The sequence below is a fragment of the Neofelis nebulosa genome, chromosome 6, assembly GCF_028018385.1.
Source record: "Neofelis nebulosa isolate mNeoNeb1 chromosome 6, mNeoNeb1.pri, whole genome shotgun sequence".
Lineage (NCBI taxonomy): Eukaryota > Metazoa > Chordata > Mammalia > Carnivora > Felidae > Neofelis > Neofelis nebulosa.
Window position 1 is genome coordinate 155,223,383 of NC_080787.1, and position 24,419 is coordinate 155,247,801.

At 47.7% G+C, this 24,419-nt stretch overlaps 1 protein-coding gene across 1 annotated transcript in view; it reads right to left on the bottom strand.

The window, feature by feature from the left end:
- Positions 1-18,232, bottom strand: part of WDR27 (WD repeat domain 27) — a gene marked incomplete at its 5' end in the record, with an annotated part of 158,843 nt that extends 140,611 nt beyond the window's left edge. Inside the window, 8 exons of the mRNA XM_058736176.1 lie at positions 291-408; positions 1,970-2,040; positions 3,549-3,600; positions 4,819-4,932; positions 7,011-7,135; positions 11,708-11,849; positions 17,668-17,863; positions 18,069-18,232. Of these exons, the coding sequence (XP_058592159.1) occupies positions 291-408; positions 1,970-2,040; positions 3,549-3,600; positions 4,819-4,932; positions 7,011-7,135; positions 11,708-11,849; positions 17,668-17,863; positions 18,069-18,232 (982 nt within the window). The remainder of the gene's footprint in view (positions 1-290; positions 409-1,969; positions 2,041-3,548; positions 3,601-4,818; positions 4,933-7,010; positions 7,136-11,707; positions 11,850-17,667; positions 17,864-18,068) is intronic.
- Between the last annotated feature and the right edge of the window lie 6,187 nt (positions 18,233-24,419).

Genomic DNA, 24,419 nt, shown 5'->3' on the forward strand with positions numbered 1-24,419 from the left:
GACAACCCACAGCAGCCAGGAAGCCGCTGCCTTGGGCCGGGGAACACACACTCTCCTGGTCACCGGACCGCAGCGCCCTGCACACAGGATGGGGTGACTGGCCCACCCCATCCTCCCTCACAAGATCTGCCTGGTGCTGGTGGAGCTCTGAGGTCAGACGCTCCACTTGTCCCCGCCCCCTCTCCGGCCCCCTCCCCTAACCCAGGACCCTCGCAGGCTGATCAGCTTGGAGAGCACCAGGGCGGGAACCCCATGGGGCGGGTGGGGGGGTGGGGTCTGAGTGGCATTACCTGGCAGGCTGCACAACCTGGACTCGACGCTCCTGGAGAGAGTCTCTCTCTTCTTCTTTAGGTCACCTCGGGTCACACAGCGATAATGGTGTCTTTCAACCAAACTGAAGACCCAAAGCTGAGAAAGCAGAGCAGGCGCGCGCGCGCGAGCACACGGAAGCCCGGCATCACAGGTGGGCGTGGCTCGAGCCCAAGGAGAAAGACGGGTCAGGAGAGGGAGACACACTGCACGTGGCCTCAGAGGCGGCTTGGACCCCTCTTCCCTCCACAGCGGAGCCTCCGGGCGCTTCTTCGGCCCCCCGACTCGGGTGCGGACGCCCCCTCTGACTCACAACACTCCGCCCAGGAGGACGATGTGCTCTGACCCCCACGGTCCACGCCAGTCTCTCGGAGCCGAAGGGCACGGACACACAGGTGCGAATACATCCACGTGTCACCCGGCAAAAAGACACGGGTGACAGCAGTCACCTTTGTCAAAAAGAAAGATAAAATTTCCTTGTTTCCAAAAATACACCCGTGATACTGTGAGTTATAACTAAGAAATCCATGTATGTGGACTTCCTGTTCCTGACACAGAGCTCCTTTAAAACCCTCGGGATTTCCCAAGTGAAGAGAAGGACAAAGGTGTCTGGTTGCGTTAAGGAGGTGACTGCTGGAAAGCCCCCGGGGGTGGGGGTGGGGTGGGGGGGGGTGGCGGGATCAGGTGGCCAGGGGAGCCACAGGTGGTGAGAGGCTGGCAGCTTTCGGTCCCGCCCCTGACCTGGAGGTTGGGTTGGGTTCAATCACCAGCAGGCAATGAGTTAATCAATCGCACCTACTTAACGAGGCCTCCGTTACACCCAGCTTCCAGGCTGGTGACCCCATCCACACTGGGAGGCTGACCCCACCCCCAGCTCTACACGCGGGACCCTCCCCCCCTCGCCATCTACACCCCCCCCCCCCCCCCCCCCCCCGTCTGGCTGCTGTCTGTGTTCTCCATCACACCCTTTAATAGACGGGTGAACCCGTAAATAAACGCTTCCCGAGTTCTGCAAGGCTCTCTAGCAAATTAGTCGAACCCCAAGCGGGGGCGTGGGAACCTCCAATTTGCAGGCAGTTTGGGCAGAAACTTCGAGTAGCCGGGGACCTACCACCTGTGACTGGCATCTGAAGGGGGGTGGAGTCTCACGGACTGAGCCCTTAACCTGTGGGGTCTCCACATAGACAGTGTCAGAACGGAGTTAAACTGCAGGCCGTCCAGCCAGCGTGGTGGAGGACTGCCTGGCGTGGGGAGCCCCACACGTGTGCTGACCGGAAGTGCCTGAATGGGGGTGTTTGGTTATTTCCTAATACAGTATCCTGCCCAAATTTTCTCCACAGCAACTGTGTAAGTAGAGAACAGAATCCATACTTGGGGAAGCACACCTGAATGGCTCACCTGAGAAACTAAATTCTGAAAAAAATCAAGTATCTTCCAATTTTTCAAGCTCCATAAAGCTGGCTCTTCACAGGCTGTGGGTGCGTGCGAGTGAGCCCCACACGATGCCACGGCCCCAGAAGGAACAGCTCAGCTGCTGGGGTCAACGGTGTCTTCAAACCAGAAAGAACACACGCGAGCGTCGGAGCAGAGACCTCTCTGCAGACGCTCGTGCGGTCACCGTCACGTTTGGAACTGAGATTCCAGCCTGCGGTCCCCTCACCTGCCCGTCTGCACATCCCGCCACCAACTGCTTGCTCTTTTCATCCACGAGGAGACTCAGGAGCGGGGAGGCTACAGTGGGAATACGTAAAAATTGAGCTGTAAATATTTAAACTGAAAGCTATCCAGGTTTTACTTACACATATTTTTAGTCAAGTCTGAACTATCCTGAAATAACTTCTTCACCAGCAAATAAAAACCTTAAGTGCAGACACGTTCTGAGAACGTGTGTGAGGGAAGTAGCGACACCGCCCACCAGAAAAAGGGTGGGGGGGGGGGGGGGGGAAGCTTCCAGTCCAGGTCGGAGCCAACGGACCAGTTTGTTCAAAGCTCTCCCACACGACCGATGCCAGGCAGCCCCACACCCACACCATCAACAGCACTAGTGCCCAATAGGCATTAAACTTGCAACAGGAATAAAATCGTGGGTCTAGTCAGGAAAACGGCAATTAAATGATGCCTACTGTTTAAATTGTTGCCTAGCATGTGACATTTATTTTAAAACTTATTCTGAATCTAAACTGTCAAGAATTCAGAAGGAGAATTAAAATAAATGGGACATTTAAAAACATCGTATGCCCGGTGCCCCTGGATAGCTCAGTCGGTTGAGCATCCGACTTCCGCTCAGGTCATGATGTCGCTGTCCGTGAGTTCAAGCCCCACGTCGGGCTCTGTGCTGACAGCTCGGAGCCTGGAGCTGCTTCAGATTCTGTGTCTCCCTCTCTCTCTGCCCCTCCCCCACTCGTGCTCTGTCTCTCTGTCTCTCAAAAATAAATAAATGTTAAGAAAAAATTTCTAACCATTGTATGCCCTACATAAACTATAAACAATATGCAAAATCAAGTTTGTAATTATTTTCTTGACAGTCAAATAATTCCACATAATTAATTTCAGGAAAAGAATTCCAACATAATTCTAAGAAATGTGCTTTGTCCCTGTGATTGACAAACGTATTCAAGTTGTTAAAACATTCTGTTCCACACACGGATGAGTGGCACCGGGAAGAATGCTGAATCCTTTGGTAAATATAGCAGAAACTGCACCAGATCACAAGGCACCTGCACGTTGGTTAAGCTGTCTTCACAGGACTCATCCCAAGAAAGGGACCGTCTTCTGTTAGTTCTCTGCCCCTTCCCCCAGGTGAAGCAGGAGACGCTCAGGGTGCTGGGACAGCAGCCCTGGAGGCGGAGGGAGGCAGAGGGCACCGCAGGCCAGGACGGCACGCTCTGCAGGGACCTGCCGACGCATGCCGGGGACCCACCGGTGCACAGACAGTGTGAGGAGGGCACAGGATGGCCTGCAGCGCAGGACCGTGCAAACTCTGCCTGACCACACGCTCGGCCCGTGGGGCAGATGCCTCCTGCAGAGGCCTCACTGGATGACACTTCCAGAAAGCACACAAATGCTCAATTTTAAGTTAAAAACTTCGGGAAATGTGCCTGTGAAGTGAATCCTAACGCTGTGTAGACGGGTGCGACACAGCTGCTCGTGAGGGGCACGGAGACCCTGGATGGGGCGCGTCCAGCCTACAGAGCGGCACGCAGCCCGCCGACAGCACATCCGTCCGCAGGTCCGGTCACCTGTTAGCACTGCTGAGCCGTACAGTGGTGATCCCGCGTGATGGTCCCAGACCTTTGGAGAGACACTTGTTTTTTAGAGGAGGTCCAATTCTGCCATTTAACACAGCATGGACTAATGCTTCTGCTCAATTACAAATTAATTCACGTGAATGGTTACCTAAAGGAGAGAAGGGTAATAAAACAGGCACATAAACAACAAAACCGTAGCAACACCATGAAAGGTGTCAGAATCACAGGGGGAAAGCCAGCATTTCCAGAAATAACCATCTGTGGGTTTGGGAAGACCCAAGGCGAGGCTGGAGACGTTGCCAAGAAGAGGTGTGAAGGCCACAGTAATCGGTACCCTGACTAAAAGTACACGTTTATTTTTTCGGGCAGCCTCCAGTGCTCCAAACATCAGCTCCCGTTCTCCGAGCCCCCGTGAGACAATGGGCACCCTCATGTCCGTCTTAAAGACAGGAAAAGTGAGGCACAGCACCGCTCATCCATCACCAGCAGCTGGAAGGACTGGGGCTGAGCCCAGCCGGCCCGCTCGCAGCACGGGAAACGGCACCCGTGAGGCCAATTCTACGGGGCAGAAACTTCCAGAAGACAACAGAAGTATTTTCCATCTCTCTCCTCTGTCACTCTGCAGATGTGCATGAATTACCCTCAACTTTTCTTCCAGTCACCATGGAGAAGTCCTCACTTGGTCCATAAGATAACAGACCTAATACCGGCCGGCTCGGAGCCTGATGGGAGCTTAGCTGGCATTTTAAGTTCTTTCCTTCTCGGGGCGCCCGGGTGGCTCGGTCGGTCGGGCGGCCGACTTCGGCTCAGGTCACGATCTCGCGGTCCGTGGGTTCGAGCCCTGCGTCGGGCTCTGCGCCGACGGCTCGGAGCCCGGAGCCCGTTTCGGATTCCGTGTCTCCCTCTCTCTCTGCCCCTCCCCTGTCCATGCTCTGTCTCTGTCTCAAAAATAAATAAATAAAACGTTAAAAAAATTTTTTTTAAGTTCTTTCCTTCTCAACCTCAGTTTAGTTCTGACTGAACCCTCTGCTACTGGAAGATGCTTCTTCTGCTCTGGGCCCTTAGGAAGTAACATGGAAGTAAATTTGATGTTCTAGCTCCCGAAGGCCCTGGATTTGAGGAGGAGGGGCCCGCAGGTAACCCAAGCCCAGCTGGGGACGTTGGGACACTCCTGGCCGACACAAGAGTGTATGTGCAGGGACCACAAACCAGAAAGTCCTTCTAGAAAGCATCTGAAGTATCCCGGTGCCCATGCCCTTACCTTAAAGCTTCTGTCTTCAGACACTGAAATGATGATATGTGTTTGCCACGGACAGAACTCAGCTGCAGTCACGGGGCCCCGGTGACCCTCCAGCACAGCTAGTGTAGACCGGCTCTGGGAGAGTTCGTGAAGGAAGATCAGTAACTGAATGTTCTGGTAACTCTTGTTAAGAAGTTACATACATCTCACAGAAAATGGTTTCTGTTAAAGTCTACACAATTCCCTTTTCCAAACGTGAAAAGTACTTGTATATAAACCTACAAGTTCAAACTCAGATGGCTGAGCTGAGAGGGAAGGAAGCAGAGGCCTCCCGGGGCCATGTGCACGGCAAGTTTAGAGACAAGGCTAACTGGGGCCGATCCAGAACAGAGCCAGGCAGCAGGAAGGCCGGGCTCTCGCACCTTCCCATCTACACCGTGGGCTGCCCTGAAGCCACCCTCCGGTGCCAGGACTTCCCAGAGCAGCCCTGCAGGGGTGGGGACGGCGTCTTGAGATAACGCAGGACCGCGTGTTCATGCTACTACCAAGCTAGCCTTCCTCCTAAGCCCCTGAAGCCTGTTACAACCAGGCAGCCCCAGAAGACAGCGTCACGAGCCGGAACCACATAGCACGGCGAGGGGTGCCGGTGCTGTTCACCTGGGACCCCGGGCACCTGGGGTCAGGACTGCTCTTCAACCCCTACAGCATCCGGTCGGACAAGATCGTGTCCCCGCACACCCATGCGGGGAGTACACACGCAGCCGTGTCCACACAGCGACTTGACCAACAAGCAAGCACTTACACCGAGAAGACGTTCCCAGAGCGACCAGAGACCCCTGTGCGGCACGGCCACTTCTGCCTCTCGTCACCAGACGGGCCAAAACAAAAGGCGGGGTAGCGATGTGCACAAGAACAGACTCACCTCCAGATCGGACGGGAGGACGTACGCGTTCCTGCTGCCTCCAACTTCCGTAACACGACACTGTCCCAAAGGACACCCCGTTTCCTCTCGGTACTTATGGTCGTGGCTTACGTTAGTTTAAGCGCTCGCACTCGTTTAAAGTCTCTCAGAGCAAGTCTCACAAACCGGGCCCTCCCTAGTGCTCGGGGAACGGTGCCACCGCACCCCAGGTTCGTGGGCAGCCCGCACTCACCTCGTACGGGCCGCTAAGGAAGGGAGAGGGCAGCGTGGGCCGGCCGGTGGAGCCGACACGCGCCACCTCCCGGCTCGCCCGCAGGGTTGACACCTGACTCCGGTCCCGCGTCTCTGCTTCCGGGACGGACAGGGCTCTCTGCCCTCCTGGCTCGTCCCACAGGGGCGGTGAGCCCCGCATCGCCGAACAACCCCCAAAGCCATTCTGAACCCTAGGACACGTCCCCTCGCCTGTGACTTCAGCGACAACTCTAGCCCTTTGTGGGAGCCTCAACTTCACAATTCGGCCAAAAATCACTTGAACGCAGAAATGGACACTCGGGGCCCCAACTGCCTAGCACACAGGAGGCCCGCCATCAGCTGAGCCTCGAGTAAGATTCCATGCCTAGCGTTCGCTCTCCACAACCTAGCGGTTTTTAAGTGGATGTGGCAAAACATTCTCCATAGGCTAAGAGCTTTGTTAACTGCACTCATCTGGCAAATAGCAGCCAAGACACAACACCAGGCCTTGGATGATCTGTCCCCAAGGTCTCTGGCAGACGTAACCCTGAGGAAACAAGAGGCCTCCTTCGACCCCCCCCCCCGCCCCGCCCCTGCTCTCTTACACCTGGCTGACCCTCCAGGGCTCCCATTTCAGAATCAGATGCGAGACTTGAAGTCACCAAGCGGAAGGGGAGACACGGTCCCTTACACCCATCCCGGTGAAGAGATAAGTGAGAAACATCCAGCTCCCGAAGAAAGCAAGTTTTGTAAAAGAGACCAACGAAAGCGGCACTCTGTGAGGGCTTTGAGAGGTCCGCAGAGGAGGAGGAAATGAGAGAAACGAGGTGGGACTGAGCGCCCTCACTCAGCACCCTGATAGCCGGATTCCGTGCGCAGGTTTCCTAACTGGCCTGAAACAGCAGTAGCTGGTTCAGGGGGCTTTTTCCCAGCGCAAGACAGACACGTGTTTTCCCTCGCTTTCCCTAACCTCCTGACGAAAATACGCCCACGTGAAAACACCGTCGATGAGAGGCGGGCAGGGCCCCAGGGAGGCCCCGCCGGCAGACGCGGCACCCACCTCAGTATCCAGCATAAAGATTTTATTCCCGGCACACACCGCAGCTGCTCGGTCGTCCGGGCTCAGCCTCAAATACAGCGCCTTCCCCAGAAGGGTGCCCAGGACGAGCCCTCGAGGAGTCAACCCTAGAGGGAGTTTCACTGTTAGTGTCAGGCCGTCAGAGTAGCCCACGAGCCACAGGGAATCACCGACCACGCAGCCCTCTCTCTCTACGTGATGCGGAGTAACAAGGACTCTGACGCGATGTTAGCTCCTCGACGGTACTAAAAGCATCAAGTGCAAACAGTCCTTCTGGAAGTATGCGGAACGCAGGAACCGTCCGTCGGAAGATGACTCTGTGCCTTTGCAGATAACAGGGCTCTGCGAAGGCTGCACGTGCGAACGTGCGGGGGTCACACAGAATGGCCCACGGTCCCGGTTCGTCCCTCCCTCCGTGACCATACCTGCTCCAGGCTTGGCCACGCGAGCTGCCCAGGCTCGCTCCAGACAGGCAAAGGCACAGGGCGCCCATCCGAGCCTCCGAGACCTGCCCACGCCACGAGGACGTCTCCGGGCAGGCCTGTGGGGCCAAGGCAACGACACAAGCCAGCCCGCGGCTTCAAGCAGGGCCCCTCGACCAAGCCAGCACCGGGCAGCGAGGACTCAGCACCACCAGGGCTGGGCCATGGGACTGAGGCTGCTTGCTGTCCAGCAAGGTCATGTCAACAGCAAGACCCCGAGCCTCCAGAAAGGGAGCCGTGCACACACCACGTGGGAGTTCTAGTCCGGCCAGGCTAATCCCATGGGTCCGCTCCACGAGTATCTAGCAGGCACCGATGCCACCCCTGGCATCTCTACAGGCACTTGGGATAGACCAACAAACAAAACCAAGTCCCGCCTTCGTGGAAAGCTTACCCTGGGGTAGGAGGTGGGGGCACTTAGACACCAATAACCAAAATATGTCAATGAATTACACACAGTGCTAGAAGGAAGTGAACACCGTAAGAAAAAGCAAAGCACCAAAGGGGACTGGGGTCCAGGGTGGTGGTCAGAAGGGCCCACGGCAACGGAGAATTGGATGTGGCAGAATCAGCAGGGATCCTGAGATGGCCCCGGGGGCAGGCCACTGTGCCTGGACCGTCCCCTGAAGCTGGGGGTAGAGGTGGGGGTCCCGTAGCTTTGTCAGGAAGGCCCTGGAGAGCTTTGGGCAGCGGTGTGACGCACTCAGACTCCAATTTCGCAGGGAGCCCTGGCTGTGGAGTTGAGAGCAGAGCCCTGGGACAGGACTGGGACAGAACGGGGGGGGGGGGGGGGGGGGGGGGCGGAGCGGGAAGCGCCAGCACAATGCGCCAGTGAGAGAACCTGCGGGGCACGGTGAAGGCAGGCGTGAGAAGCGTCCACGCTTTGCATGTGTTCTGAAGGGAGAGCAGACGGAAGCCGTGGGTTGGGAGGATGTGGAGGCGAGGAAGGAAGACAGGACACAATGCCATGACTTCTGACCGGAGCGGCCGCAGGGAAGGCTATGGGAGGCAGGTGCGGGAAAGGTGGTCAGGACAGGTAAGCTTCAGAGCTACCAGCTGTGCACGTGGGCACGTCCAGGGCAGTTCACACCCGAGGCCGCAGTTGGGACCGAGGCCTCGGCGAGAGCACAGGTGGCAGCTGTCAGAGCCTGGCTGTCATCAAGGAAGTGATTTTTGAGGGGCAACAGGAAAAGCCCCTGTGCCAACGTTAAGAGGTGGGAGAGTGACAAGGAGCCAGCAAAGGAGACTGAGGACAAGTGACCAATGATGGAGCACTCCAAGGTCCCAGGCCATGTGCCGTTTCCTAAGTCCAAGTGCAAACACAAATCGCTCTTGGACACGAAGGTACTGTAAGTGAGCATGCCTTCTCCACGGGCGCAGAAACCAAGCCTGGCTGCGTTGCACCCGGTCCAGGCCATGGGGGCACAGGCAGCAGCCTGCGGCTTCTGAGAACCGCCCCCCCATCCCTGCAGTGAGGGCAGAACGAACCCGTTCCGGTCCCACTGCCGCAGCTGAAGACACAAGAGCAGCCCAGGCACACCCACCAGGCTGAGCTCCGTGTGAGCGTGAATGCTGTGCCTCAGGGCCCAGCTTCGACCCCCTGTCCATGCAGTGGACCACGTGTGTCAAAACGTACAGGAGGTCTTGGGGCGCCTGGGTGGCGCAGTCGGTTAAGCGTCCGACTTCAGCCAGGTCACGATCTCGCGGTCCGTGAGTTCGAGCCCCGCGTCGGGCTCTGGGCTGATGGCTCGGAGCCTGGAGCCTGCTTCCGATTCTGTGTCTCTCTCTCTCTCTGCCCCTCCCCCGTTCATGCTCTGTCTCTCTCTGTCCCAAAAGTAAATAAAAAACGTTGAAAAAAAAAAAAATTAAAAAAAAACCAAAACGTACAGGAGGTCTGAAGGGCGACTTAAAAATAAACCTTGGGACACAGCCCTTCCAACACGGAAGGCTACTTATTGACAAAGACCCGTACGGGGAACAAATCACTAACATGGGGTTCACTGTACAGATGTGTGTGCGTGCCCTGTGTACACACGTTCATGTGTGTGCACGTGCTATACAACATGTACATGTACATGAGCGTTCTGTTTATGTACATGCGTGCATGTGCTATACACACAGGTACACGTGTGTATACTTATGTACATGTATGCACATGGTAGATACACGTGTACATGTGTATGCGTGCTGTGTGCTTACATACACAGGTACATGTGTGTGCTGTATGCTTACATGCATGTGTGAGCATGTGCTGCACACACAGGTACATGTGTGGTGTGTGCTTACTACACGTGTGTGTGCTATACACACAGGTACATGTGTGTGTGTTGTATGGTGACGCACGTGTGTGTGCACGTGCTATACACGTAGGCACATGTGTGTTGCTATTGCTATATTCACATGTGTGGTATGCACACGTGTATGCATACACACAAATGTACATGGGTTATATACTTATGCATGTGCTATGCACACGTGTACATGTTCTGTGTACATGTATACTTGTGTGTGCTGTATACATATGTACATGTGTGTGCATGTGCTCTATGTGTGTACTATATGCACATGTGTCTATCTACGTATGTGTATGCATGTCTATGTACTGCGTGTATGCATGTGCGTGCACATATGCATATGTGCTCACGTATGCATGTAGTGTGTAGCATGCACTGCGTGCATGAATGTATATGCACTACGTATTTGTGTATGTCTGCATATACTCTGTGTGCATGTATACGTATGTTATAAGTGTATATATGTGCACTATAGGTATACATACATGCCTGTATGCACATCCCTGCATGTATGTACTATTGTATCTACACATATGCATGCATTATGGACTATGTGTGTGCATGCATATGTATGTGTGCACTATCTGTGTAGGTGTATGTGTGTAGGTTTACATGTGCGTTGCCATATATGTATGTACATGTGTGGGTACTACATAAATATCGAATATGTGCACTATGTGTGGGTGTGTATATACGTGCTATATGTGCGTACAAATACTACGTGTGTATATGTGCAGGTGTGTATGTACTATTTGCACGTGCATGTATGTTACATGTGCATGTGTGTATGCTATACGTGTATGTGCTTTGTGTACGATGTGTATCGTGCATGTGCATGCCACGTTTATATACGTGTGCGTGCTCTATGTGGGTGTGCCATGCGTATGTACATTCATGCATGCGCTGTGCTTGCGTGCACTATGTATGTTCGTGTACTGCATATGTATGAGCATGTGTATATACTATTTATGTGTATGTGTGTGTGGCTACGTCTGTACCACATGCGTGTGTATCACAGAAGTACGTGTGTGTGTGCTGTGGTGATACACTGATATTGCGCTCACGCTACAAGTTAAATGAAGTGAGGTCTTCCATTCTATTACCTGCGTTTTATACACACGGACATATACTGCTATCATGTACACGGTCGCCTCAGGTCCCCTGACGCCTGTTTGGAGTAGTCCTACGGATTCTCAGTGTCACTAATCACATAACGTTCACACTCCTTACCGTGGTCCTCACCTAACTTCTCAACTTCATTTGCTCAAGCTCGAATGTCCCCATGCTCCCACCCCGCGGGCTCCCTCTCAGCTCTTCAGACAGGTCAGGTTCCACACACAGAGGGCCCGCGCGCACACGGCCGGCTCTGCCAGCAACGCTGCTCCCACGTGGCACGGGGCCACCGTCCGGCACCGGCCCTCGCTTGCGTCCAGCTCCTCCTCATCCCCCAGCTCAAAAGTCACCTCCCCAGAGATGACACCACGTGGACGTGTCCTGCCCACGTCCTCTGTCGACACCTTGCCTTTCTCTGCTGCACTCCCCACAATCGACAACCAATTACTTGCCTACTTGAAATATGTTTCCCTCCCCTCACGGTCTCTGTAAGGAAAGAACACTTCAGTTGCCTACCTATTTTCAGAGGTCCAAAAAAATCACAGATATCAAAATAAGGAAATACGTAAGATTAAAACTAATGAGCCTATCATATCAGATCCACACACGGCAAAAGTCAGCACATGTGAATGCCTGGTAAGCTTCCCACACAGAACATCCAGCTTGGACACTCAGTTTCAAGGTTAAAGGAGTCAAAAATGCTCCCAAGCCCCCATATGTTACCAAGTCTATTTAAGGGTGAGTCATTCCCTTTTATACTTTTTTAAATGTATTTTAAGGGTTCATTTACCTAGAAGCACTTTCTGTCTGCACTCATCCAGACTCCACAACATAACATAATCCTGTGATGCGGAACAGATGAGAAGTGGACTCACTGTATTTCCAAATGTCACAGCAGTGATCGGCTGACGGTGTCCTCTTAGGATTAGAGGCTAACAAAGTTAACAAGAAGAGAAATATCAACTATAGAGAACACTTAAAGAATAAAGGAACATAATGGCATAACCTCAAACCTAAGAAACCAAATGGCTTGAATTTTTCAAATATATTTCTTTCATATATTCACTCATTAAAATTCCTGTTAACGTACTATTAAATTACTGTCAGGTGAACCATCTTACCATTACTCAACATCGTGGATCACACGCACTAGTAAAATGATACAGGTCACCTCACTCTTCCACTTCCTCATCAGTCATGAATTAAGCAAATGTGTGTCGCGTCCCTGCAGTGTGCCACAGAGGTCCTGCTGTGCTGGACGCTGAGGAAATGAGAAGGATCCGCAAGAGGAGGGGAGCGTTCCGGTCGCTGGGAGACGAGGCACATTTACGAGGCTGCTGGTACAAGCGAGAAAGGCGATGGGGCCACAGAAAGCCTGGGCAAGTGCAACACCGTGACGAGCGTGTTCACAGTTCTGACCAAGCATGAGGAAACCGGAAGCCGGCAGAAACGTGCAAGCAGGGGAATCTGTGACCAGACTTGTAACACTGCTGCAAGGATGGAAGAGGGACGATACTGGGGACACAGTGAGACCAAACACTCCAAAGACAGCACAGTAAAGGCCTGAACTAGGGTGACAGGGATGGAGACGGGGGCAGACAATGAACCAAAGACTCTGTGACCAACGGGCATCGCGAGATAGAAAAGGGACAAGAGCAAAGGTACTCAGTGTTCGGGCTGAATTCCTAGGGGAATGGGGGCATAAGGAAGATGGCATGGAATCAGGAAAGATCAGAGGTTGTCTGGGCTGTGCTAAGGGAGCTCCTTTCGAGCTGACAGCCAGCACACAGTAGGTGCTTTGACGTGAGGGCCATCACGCAAACAGGAGGACCTGCTCATGGCAGGCCAGTTCATCTGTACCAACCTCCTGATGAGAACGACAAGAAAAACTGGCAAAATTTGCAAAAAAACATCTAGATGAGCAAGATAAGGCACCAGAGAGCAATGAAAGCAACAAAGAATTTAGACCAGAGAAGAAGGAAACTGAGAGAAGGGATCCAGCACAGAAGGCCATTCACCCGTGAAGACTTCTACCAAAACGCAGCCTTCTGACGATTCCGGTAGAGGCCATTGAAAGCTGAGATACTCACGGGACTAGAAGCATAAACGTGGCGTAATTAAATGCATCATTTTCAGGTACAAACAGAATTATCTTATTGGGAGAAGGGCAAAGAATTCCACTGCCTGCAAAGTACCTCTGAGAATAGAGTTAACAGCCTTAAGGTGAGGACTCCATGCATTTTTTTCCTTAAAACACCACATTTTAAAACACTGCTTTAAAAAAAGAATACAGCCCACTGCAGTGGGAGGGAAGGGCATGTTGCCAAACGCCCAGGGCTAGAGTAGTGACCCAAAGGACCAGGTCCAAGGAGGAGAGGTGAACGGGCCATAGAAGAGTGCTCACAAGCCCACCTCCAAGTTCTCATAATCCCTGACTGGCTTAGAGTGACTGGAAATTGCCAGTGCCCTCCTCACCCAGCCAGCCATCAGAAGCAAACATAAATTATCTCTGCAAGAAGTTAAGGTCATCCAGAGCCTCAAACCAGCTGTGCATTTTTTTTAATACAGACTGTCTAGCAGTCAATCAAAAAGAATCAGGTACTCAAGGAGTCAAGATCATTCAGTCAAAAACCAAGAGAAATACATACCCATGGAAAACACCTACTGACAAATCATCCAGATGGCCTTGAAACAAAACCAGAACCAATCCAGATTGCAGAATTACTAGATAAGGACATCAAAACAGTCCTAATTCTATTCCATATGTTCAAAAGGTTAAATAGAGATATAAACAATCAGTAGTTAATAACCTTCCAAAACAGAAAGCACCAGACCAAGATGGATCCACTGGTGAATTCTACCCAATATTTAAGGAAGAAATTTTACTAATTCTCCAAAATCTCTTTCAGGAGACTGAAGAAAGAAAACAGAAAACACTATTTTCAGAGGAAACAAAGTAAATACTTCCTTACTCATTCTATCAGGCCAGCATTACCCTAATTCCAAAACCAGACAAAGACATCACAAGAAAAGAAAATTAAAAATCAATATATTTCATGAACATAGATCCAAAACTCAACAAATATTCAAAATATTAGCAAATCAAACCAAATAATGTATAAAAAATTATATACCATGACCAAGTGAGATTTGGAAATTTATTCCAAATATGCAAGGCTGGTTCAACATTTGAAAACAATTAATCCATCACATCAACAGGCTAAAGAAAAAAAATCACATGAAAATATCAAAAATGTAGAAAAAGCATTTGACAAAATCCAATAGCAATTCATCATAAAAACTATCAGTATAGTAGGAATAGATGGGAACTTCCTCAACTTGGTACAGAGTATCCACAACATAACAAAAGCTAATGTATTAAATGGTGAGAAACTATAAGCTTCCCCACCAAGATTAGAAACAAGACAAGTAGGTCCCCTTCACCACTCCTTTTCAACATTATACTGGGGGTCTTAGCTAATGCAATAACAATAGAAAAGGAAGTTTAAAGGTATAGCGACCGAGAAAAAAGAAATAAAACTTTGTTCATGGATGATATGCTCACCTATGTAGAAAATCCAAAGAATTGGCAAAAAAAAAAAAAAAAATCTGAAACTAAGAATTATAGCAAGCTTGTAGGATACAAAGTTAATACACAAAATTCCACTGGTTTCCTATATACCAGCAATAAATAAGTAAAATTCGAAATTAAAAACACAATACCATTTACATTAGCACCCAAACAAACGAAATGCTGAGGGACAAATCTAGCAAAACTGTGTAAGTTCTCTATGAGAAAAAATAAAACTCTGTTGAAAGAAATCAAAAAAGTAAATGAATGGAGAGATATTCCATGTTCATGGATAGAAAGACTCAATATTATCAACATGTCAGTTCTTCCCAACTTGATCTACAGATTTAATGCAACCCAATCAAAATCAACAAACTGATTTTCAAGTTTACATAGAGGCAAAGAACCAGGATAGTCTCGTGATAATGAAGAAGAACAACAGAATTGGAGGACTGACACTATCTGACTGTGAGACTTACTATGAAGCTACTCTAATCAAGAGCAGTGGTATTGGCACAAGGAAGGAAAAATAGATCAATGGCAGAGAAGAGAGAGCCAGAAATACAGTCAACTGAATTCTGACTAAGGAACAAACGCAATACAATAGAGAAAACTGTAAACTCCTAAAAAATAACACAGGAGAAAATCTAGATGACTTGAATTTGGTGATGACTTTTCAGATAAGCCACCAAAGGCATGATCCATGAAAGAAAGAACTGACAGGCTGGACTTCATTAAAATTAAAAATTTCTGCTCCAGCAAAGACAACACCAAGAGAATAAGAAGACAGATATTAAATGGTGGACAGACATCATTATATATCTGCCCAAATCTATAGAATGTACAACACCAAGACTGACCCCTAAGGTAAATGGTGGACTCTGGGTGATGATGATGTGTCAATGTAGGTTCATCAGTTGCAACAAATGCATGACTCTGGTGCAGGGTGCTGATAGTGGGGGAGGTTGTGTTTGGTGGGGTTGACACAGGGGGTATATAGGAAATCTCTGTACCATCCCCTCAATTTTGCTGTCAATCTAAAACTGCTTTTGAAAAAAACAATAAAGTCCTTAAAAAAAAAAAAAAAAAAAAAAAAAAGGTAAAAAGTAGCCCCTAAAAAGAAAAAGTGTAGCCAAATTTTCAGAACAAGAAATATTACCAGGGATAAAGAAATGTCACTTCATAACATTAAGAGTGTCAATTCACCAAGAGACTATAAAGATACTAAACATACATGTGCTTAATGACAGAGCTCCAAAACACACGGAGCAAAACTGACGGAAGGAAAACAGACAAGCTACGTCTAGCCACAGACTCCAACACGCCTCTCTTAATAAGTGACAGAACCAGAGGTCATGAGTAGAAGATGCAAAGAACACGATCAAGCAATGTGACCTGACATTTACAAACAGAGATGGGCAAATATTCACAGCATTTTATCTGTAATACTCAAAACTGACAATATCCTAAATGCCCACCACCAGGAGAATGAATAAATTATAGTACATTCACACAAGGGAAATGTTCTCAATACTGAAAACGGATGAACCACTGATACATGCAACGAAGCAGGTAACTTCCAAAATAGTCATTCTAAGTGAAAGATGCCAGACACAAAGAGTATGCACTGTCTGATTCCACTGGCAGAAAACTCTACAAAACGCAAACTAATGTGAAGTTTTTATTTAGAATAGATAAAGAACTCCTTCAGGTCAATAGGAAAATGACAGATAATCCACCAGAAAAATAGCATGAAACTGAACACATGTCACAAGAGAGAAAGTCCATATGGCCAATACTTTAATCATCAAAGAATTGCAAATTACAAATAAGTACCCTGACCCTCACCAAAAGGCCTAAAAGTAAAAAGACCAAGTACAGGCGAGGATGTGAATCCACTAGAACTCTTACACACCCTTTGACGGAGTGCAGGCTGGTACAACACTCTGGGAATCTCGGCATTATCTACTAAACTAAATGTACACATTCAATGCGCCTCGGCAACTGTACACACGAGTGTACCAAAAAACATATACAAACATGCTTGTAGCAGTTGAAACATGGAAACGAAACAGATCTCCACCAATAAGGGAAAGGATTAAGTGTGGTCTATCCATGCAGTGGAATACTACGCAGTGATGAAAACGAGGACGGGTCCCACGAACCTAACAGTGAATCAAGGAGTCTGGCATGATGCACGACCCCACTCACACAGAGTTCCAACAGGAGCAAAACCAGCATGTGGCACCAGGAGTTGAGGGAGGAGAGAAGGGAGCACAGGCTGAGAGGAGGCCTGGACGGTAGCTACCCAGTGGAGGAGGCCTGGAGGAGCCTGGATGGTAGCTACCCAGTGGTGTTCACTTGTTACAATCGCAACGATGGCACGCAATATCCGGGACACGATTCTCTGAGTCTTTCACACCTCACTGAAAAAGTGAGAAACATCAAGCTAGACATCAGAATGTAGGCCCAATTCATCAGCATAAGTTGTGTTGAAGAAACACAGAAAAACCTCTCATAACTCAATAGGAAAAAATCAAACTATAGATTTCTCTTCAACGATGATGAACGACTTCTTCTCGTAGTAAAGTGAGTGCCAGTAAGATGGCAAGTTAGAGGGGCTTCTCAGGCAGACACAGCACTGAGGCATGTGCGGTAATCGTCGGCCTCCAACCCCAGAAGCCCAAAATGAAGATAAGGATTATCCCAATACCAAAAATGCTGATAGAATTTACTTTTGCATTTTGTACAACGAAACTTGCTTTTAAGAGCACTGAGATAATTACACTAGTCATGGAGTAATCTTTGAATGAAAACTCATGTCTTTAAAGCTGTCAGTTTGATGTGAAATATTCTGCAATAAACGTAACAAACTTCCTTAAATATGCCATATCTAAAATCTAGAAAAATTCACCTTATCTTGACTAAGATGAACCTTTTCTTGCTTATATTCTTATTAAAGAAAAAATTTCTTTAATAAAGTGATTCTAGGCAGTGTATTTTCTAAAACTCAAAAATGAACACAGCAGTTTTGTTTTGTTGACATTCTCCTCCCCTGGCTGGTGGCTGAGTCCGCGGAAGGCAGCATCACCCAAACAGCATCAGAGGGATGGACAGGGGACCGCGAGGCTCTTCAAGTCCCTGGACTCATCAAACAACACACAAAACTTTTTAGGTACCTGGTAAGAAGGGTCCTTGGTGCTCCACACGCAAAGTTCGTTCCCATCTAAAGGGAAAGCGCAGAACCACAGGCCACGAGCAAGCTGAACATGGGACACGGGCTCCTTAGATTCGACCAGGCACCTTTCTGCGACCGTGTCACCGACGCAGCCGTCACCAGTGGAGAAAAACCCCTGTGGCTCTTCCACCCTCAATCTGAAAACGCAGGGACGCAGAAGACAACAGAGGGGTTGATGCGTCACACAGACCATGATGAGTGTGATCACACACACAGCATGCCACACCCGCTTACTCACCTCCCACACCACACCCCCAGGAAAAAGAAGGGATCACTCAAAGTCCCGAAGGTTCTGTACACACAACAGCTCACTCCTCCCCGGGGCTTCCAGATTAAACAGACCTTGATGCAAGTCCCCCTCTTCCTACTCGACAGACCTCGCTCCGCCTTGCGGAATCTGCTTCCACCGCCGGAGATGGACAGAACCACGCGTCACAGAGGCGGTCTGGGACAGCGTGGTCTGCAACGCGTGAGCCCAGCGCCAGCACTGAGGAGGATTCAGAAAGTTACCACCGAGACTGATTACTGTTACCGATAACTGAGATACCAAATCGGTTTCCAAATTTTCCAAGCAAATTGGTGGTGAAGTGCAATATGAATCTGTATCTCCTACTGCCCACCTTGGATCTATTCAACCGTTTCACAACCCTGACCAGGTCACCCCTGCAGAGGCAGAATGCAGGGCTGGGGTGAGGCCCCCGGGCGGCAGTCCTCCTGCTGTGTGACGCTGGCTCAGATGCACGGGTGTTTCCAGGACCTGACTAGAAACCCTTCTTCTACCATGTATAAGGCCAAGATACCAGGCTAGGGGGGAAGTATAAGTGACAAAGTTCTCAAAGTACAGTCAGAGGACTCACACTCCATGATCTCCCATATAACGAACGTTCTTTCTTATAACAAATAAGAGGTGATTTTTAAAGGCTTGAAAATTGTGCAGTATTTGGAAAAAATAAAAACATTTTGAATATATTAATGCACATTCTTCCCCAATTCATAAACTTTATTTATTATTCTTGCAATTGCCAAGACACAGCAGGCAGTTTCATATAAAAAAAAAAATAGCAAAATGTTTCAAAGTTACCACAATTTGCTTTTTGGGTTTTATCATTTTGAAGTACCCAGTCCCTAGCACAGTGGCCGGCATATAGTTGGTCAGGAAAGAAAGTGTCCCAAGTTGGATGAAGTCAAATTACCATGTAGCTCCTTCCACTGCTTCCCCAAAGCATAAAGAAATCTTAAGAAACAGATGAAAGAATATATTAAACATTGCAAATGTTTCAAAATCTTAAGAATTCACCCACTGACTGGATAAAGAAGATGTGGGAGACAGACACACACACACACACAGGAATATTACTCAGCCATTAAAAAAAGAATGAGATCTTGCCACGTGCAATGACACGGGTGGACCCAAAGAGCACAATACTAAGTAAGATAAGTCAGTGTGGGAAAGACAAATACCGTATGATCTCACTCATATGCGGAATTTGAGAAACAAAACAAAGGAAAAAACAGACCGAAAAAACAGACTCCTAAATACGGAGAACAAACCACTGGTCACCAGAGGGGAGGTGGGTGGGCGACGTGCGACAGGCAGAGGATCAAGAGCACACTTGGGACGAGCACTGAGAAAAGTACAGAAGTGCCGAATCACTCTATTGCACACCCGAAACTAATCTGGCAACGTATGTCAGTTACACTTGAATAAAAAACACTTTTAAGAGAAAGAAGCACTACTTCGAGTAAAATATTTACATTTTCATGAGAATTAAAGACATAAAATTTTTAAAAAAACAAAAAAGAGGGGCCCTGGGGGGCTCAGTCGGTTGTGCGTCTGACTTCGGCTCAGGTCAGGATCTCGCGGTCTGTGGGTTCGAGCCCCACGTCAGGCTCTGTGCTGACAGCTCGGAGCCTGGGGCCTGCTTGGGATTCTGTGTGTCTCTCTCCCTCTCTCTCTGCCCCTAACCCACTCACATTCTGTCTCTGTCTCTCTCAAAAATAAATACACATGAAAAAAAAATTTTTTTTAACAGAAAAGAATCTACCCATTCTACCAAAGAGTCTACCAAATAAGACTGTGATTAAATCCCGTCTTATTTCTTCAACATAAACTTTTATAAACCAAGAACGGTCTTAATCTCTTCCGTAATCCCTATAACATTCAGCACCATTAGAGCAAATCATAGCCATCTGTACACCAATGTACAGTTTAAAAATCATTTTTCTACATATTAACATGCAGATTTGGGTATATCAATAAATACGTGATATCATTTGATACTTACAATAGAGCTTTAAAGTTGTTAAATGTTTTTTCCCATCTTACAGGTGAAAAAATCAGAGGGTTAGTAAGGGTTAGATGAAACTCACTAGTGGCATTGCCACAGTGGGAACTCACATTTCTGACTCCTCATTGGTGGCACCTCTGCCATGGCACACACAGAGCAGGGGCCACAGGTGACTTCACAGCTCCACTGACCTAAGAAAGCAGCAGCGGCAATCTGTGCAGGGAGCAGCGTGGGTTCACGGTCAAACAGATTTGCACGGGATGTGCCGGCTCAGTCACTCACTGCTGCTCTAAATGGCTTGGCGTCTGTAACAACGCCCACTCCACCTGCTGGTGACCGGGCTTGGAGTAGCCCCCGGACAGCCTCTCAGAAGGGCTCGGCCACCCCGGAACCCACTCATTCTATCTGTGCTGCCTTGAGAGTCACTAGAGGATGCGTGTGCTCCTGCTGGCCTTTCCTTGGACAGAGCTGCAGTCCCCTTGGCCTTGGGCTGCCGGCCATCCTAACTTTCCACCCCACAGGCTGCTGGAAATCCCTGCTGAGGCAGGAACCCCTGGACGGAACTGGAGCTTAACTGGAATAAAGGATGAAAGAATGTTACCTTCAGCTACATGAAACAAATCATTTTATTTGTTCAGGGACAACTACATAACCATTTGGGAAATAATAACAAAAACAATTAAATTTCAGACAGATTGCCCATTATAAAATACTATCGAAAATTCAAAAACAAAAAACTAGTGATAAATCTGTAAAAATAAAAGGAAAGAATTAACATCCTTAATATTTGAGAGCTATTATACAGAAATAAAACCACAATAGAAAAAGAATACAAACTACAGAGGAGCAATAAAAGGCATCATATGAAAACCTTACAGCAAACATTATACTCAGTGGGGGAAAACTGACAGCTGTTCCCCTAAGGTCAGGAATAAGATAAGGATGCCCACTCTCATCACTGTTATTCAACATAGTACTAGAAGTTGTGGCCACAGCAATCGGACAAGAAAAAGAAATAAAAGGCATCCAAACTGGTAAGGAAGAAGTAGAACGCTCACTATTTGCAGAGGACACGATACTATATACAGAAAACCCTAAAGTCTCCCCCAAGAAACTAGTAGGACAGATAAATGAATTCATTAAAGTCACAGGACACAAAACTAATGTACAAGATCTGTTGCATTCCTCTACATGAAAGCAGGAGAAAGAGAAATTAAGAAAACAATTCCACTTATAATTGCACCAAAAACAATTAGGATATCTAGGAATAAACTTAACTGAAGAGGTGAAAGACCTGTCCTCTGAAAACTATAAATAAAACACTGAAGAAAGATATTCAAGATGACACAAAGAAATGGGAAGACATTCCATGCTCACGGACTGAAAGAGCAAACATTGTTAAAATGTCTATACTGGGGCGCCTGGGTGGCTCAGACGGTTGAGCGTCCGACTTCGGCTCAGGTCATGATCTCGCGGTCTGTGAGTTCAAGCCCCGCATCAGGCTTGTGCTGACAGCTCAGAGCCCGGAGCCTGTCTCAGATTCTGTGTCTCCCTCTCTCTCTGACCCTCCCCCGTTCATGCTGTCTCTCTCTGTCTCAAAAATAAATAAACGTTAAAAAAAAATTAAAAAAAAAATAAAATAAATAAAATAAAATAAAATGTCTATACTACCCAAGTAATCTATACATTTATGCAATCCCTATCAAAATATCAAACAGCATTTTTCACAGAACTAGAACAAACAATCCTAAAATTTGTATGTAAACACAAAAGACTCCAAATAGCCAAAACAATCTTGAGAAAGAAAAACAAAACTGGAGGCATCACCATTCTGGACTTCCAAGTTACATCACAAAGCCGTAGTAATCAGGACAGTATGGTACTGGCACAAAAACAGATACATAGATCAACAGAACAGAATAGAAAACCCAGAAATGGACGCAAAACTATATGGTCAACTCATCTTTGATAGAGCAGGAAAGACTATCCAATGGAAAAAGGACAACCTCTTTAACAAATGGTATCGGGAAAACTGGACAGCCACCACCTTCTTACACTATACACAAATATAAACTGAAAGTGGATTAAATACCTAAATATGAGACCTGAAAGCATAAAAATTCTAGAGAACACAGGCAATAACCTCCTTGACATCAACTGTAGCAACTTCTTTCTAGACACATCTCTGGAGGCAAGGGAAGTAAAGCAACGATAGGCTACTGGGACTATATCAAAATAAAAGGCTTCTGCCCAGTGAAGAAAACAATCACAAAACTGAAAGACAGCCTACGGAATAGGAGAAGATATTTGCAAATGGCATATCTGATAAAGGGTTAGTATCTATCCAAAACATATAAAGAATTGATAAACTCAATACCCAAAACAACAAATAACTCACTTTAAAAAATGGGCAGAAGACATGAAGAGGTATCTCTCCAAAGAAGACATCCAGATGGCTAACAGTCTCATGAAAAGATGCTCAACATCACTCATTACCAGGGAAACACAAATCAAAACCACAATGAGATACCACCTCACACCTGTCAAAATAGCTAAAATCAACAGCACAATAAACAACAGGTGTTGATGAGGAGGCAGAGAAAGAGGAACCCTCTTGCGCTGTTGGTGGGAATGCAAACTGGGTACTAGATATTTACCCAAAGAATATAAAAACACTAATTCAAAGGGATAGCCAAATTATGGAAGGAGCCCAAGTGTCCATCAATTGATAAACTGATAAAGATGTGGTGTATATATACACAATGGAGTATTACTCCGCCATAAAAGAATAAAATCTTGCCATTTGCAATGATGTGGATGGAACCAGAGTGTATTATGCTAAGCAAAATAAGTCAGAGAAAGACAAATACCATATGATTTCACTCATGTGTGAAATTTAAGAAACAAAACAAACAAGCAAAGGAAAAAAAGAGAGAAAGAGAGACAAAGCAAGAAACAGACTATTAACTATAGAGAACGAATGGGTGGTTACCAGAGGGCAGGTGGATGGAGGGATGCGGGAGACAGGGGATGGAGATTAAAGAGTACATGTATCACGATGGAAAAATAAATAAATAAATAAAAGTATTTTTGTAATTAAAAAAATAAACAGGAACAATAAGTTCACAAAAGGATTCATACCAGTGTCCAATATAAAATATCATCAATGCAGACTTTTTCTCATTCACTGCTGGTAAGACAATAAATGGACATGAGCTTTGGCTATTCGGCAACGTGTATCAAAATGTTTTAAAAGGTACATATTCTTTGATTCAAAAATTTCCATTCCACAAATTTAGAACAAGTAAATCATCGTACATTTCCCAAAGTAGCATTGATTATAATATAAAATGCAACGACAGTCCTTACATTCAGTGGAACACAGTGTTGACATTTAAAAAGATGACATTAAGACAGTTCACTCTGCACATCGGCGAGAGCCTTTTCAGCGTAAACCACAGAAAGCTCAGTCTAATCCAACCTGAAGAAAGAGAACTCTCTGGAGGGACAGACCTTTAACTGGAAGGTCTGTGCTGGACTCCACGCAACAGCCCGAGCCAGCCCGGCCTGGCCTGTCAGCCTGCAGCTGTGTGTATCTGTATGTGGGCTCCAGTTTCCACTTTCTGCTGCCACTTGCTGGCAACATGGTGGCCAGCGGCCCCCACGGCCGCCCTCCCACGCTCTGGTGCACTGGGAAGAGCAGCCATCTCTCCCATCCAACCCCGTACACGCCGTGTGAGTCCGGGCCAGTCTGGGCCACTTCTTGGCCTTGACTTTATCACGTGATCAGAGGGATAAAACTATCCTGACCGGTCAGCCTGAGGTGTCACGGACCGTGACCCCTGTGGCCAGGACAGGGAAGAGCGGCCACCGAAGCAGGCTCAAGTACCCCTGCCAGAAGAGGAATAGATACTGAGAAAAAAAAAAAGCCACGTGCATTGAAGTCCCTATTAACATTCAGATGTTCAAGAAGGATGAACTTCTATACAATATATCCACAATAATAAATATAATAATAAAATCCACAAATACAAAACTTATATTCTTCAGAAGACACCACTCAGTGAGCGAAAAGACAAGCTGCAAAGTAGGAACGATGAGCAACTCTTCAAGCTAAGCGTATCCAGAACGTACAAAGAACTCCTACAGATCTTCAGCCAGACAAGCCAGTAGAAAAACGTGCAAAAGCCACTGGATGAAAGATCTCCAAATGGCCAATTAACTGGAAAAGATGCTCATCCTCGCTAATTACCAGAGCAATGCCAGTCGAAATAAAAAATGAAAACCGTACACCCATCAGGATGGCTAAAATCAAAAAGACTACGAGAGGGACACGGTATTGACGAACTTCCAAACCCTCAGGAGGAGGAGTGTCAGCTGAAGAACCACGCAGAAAAACGGACCC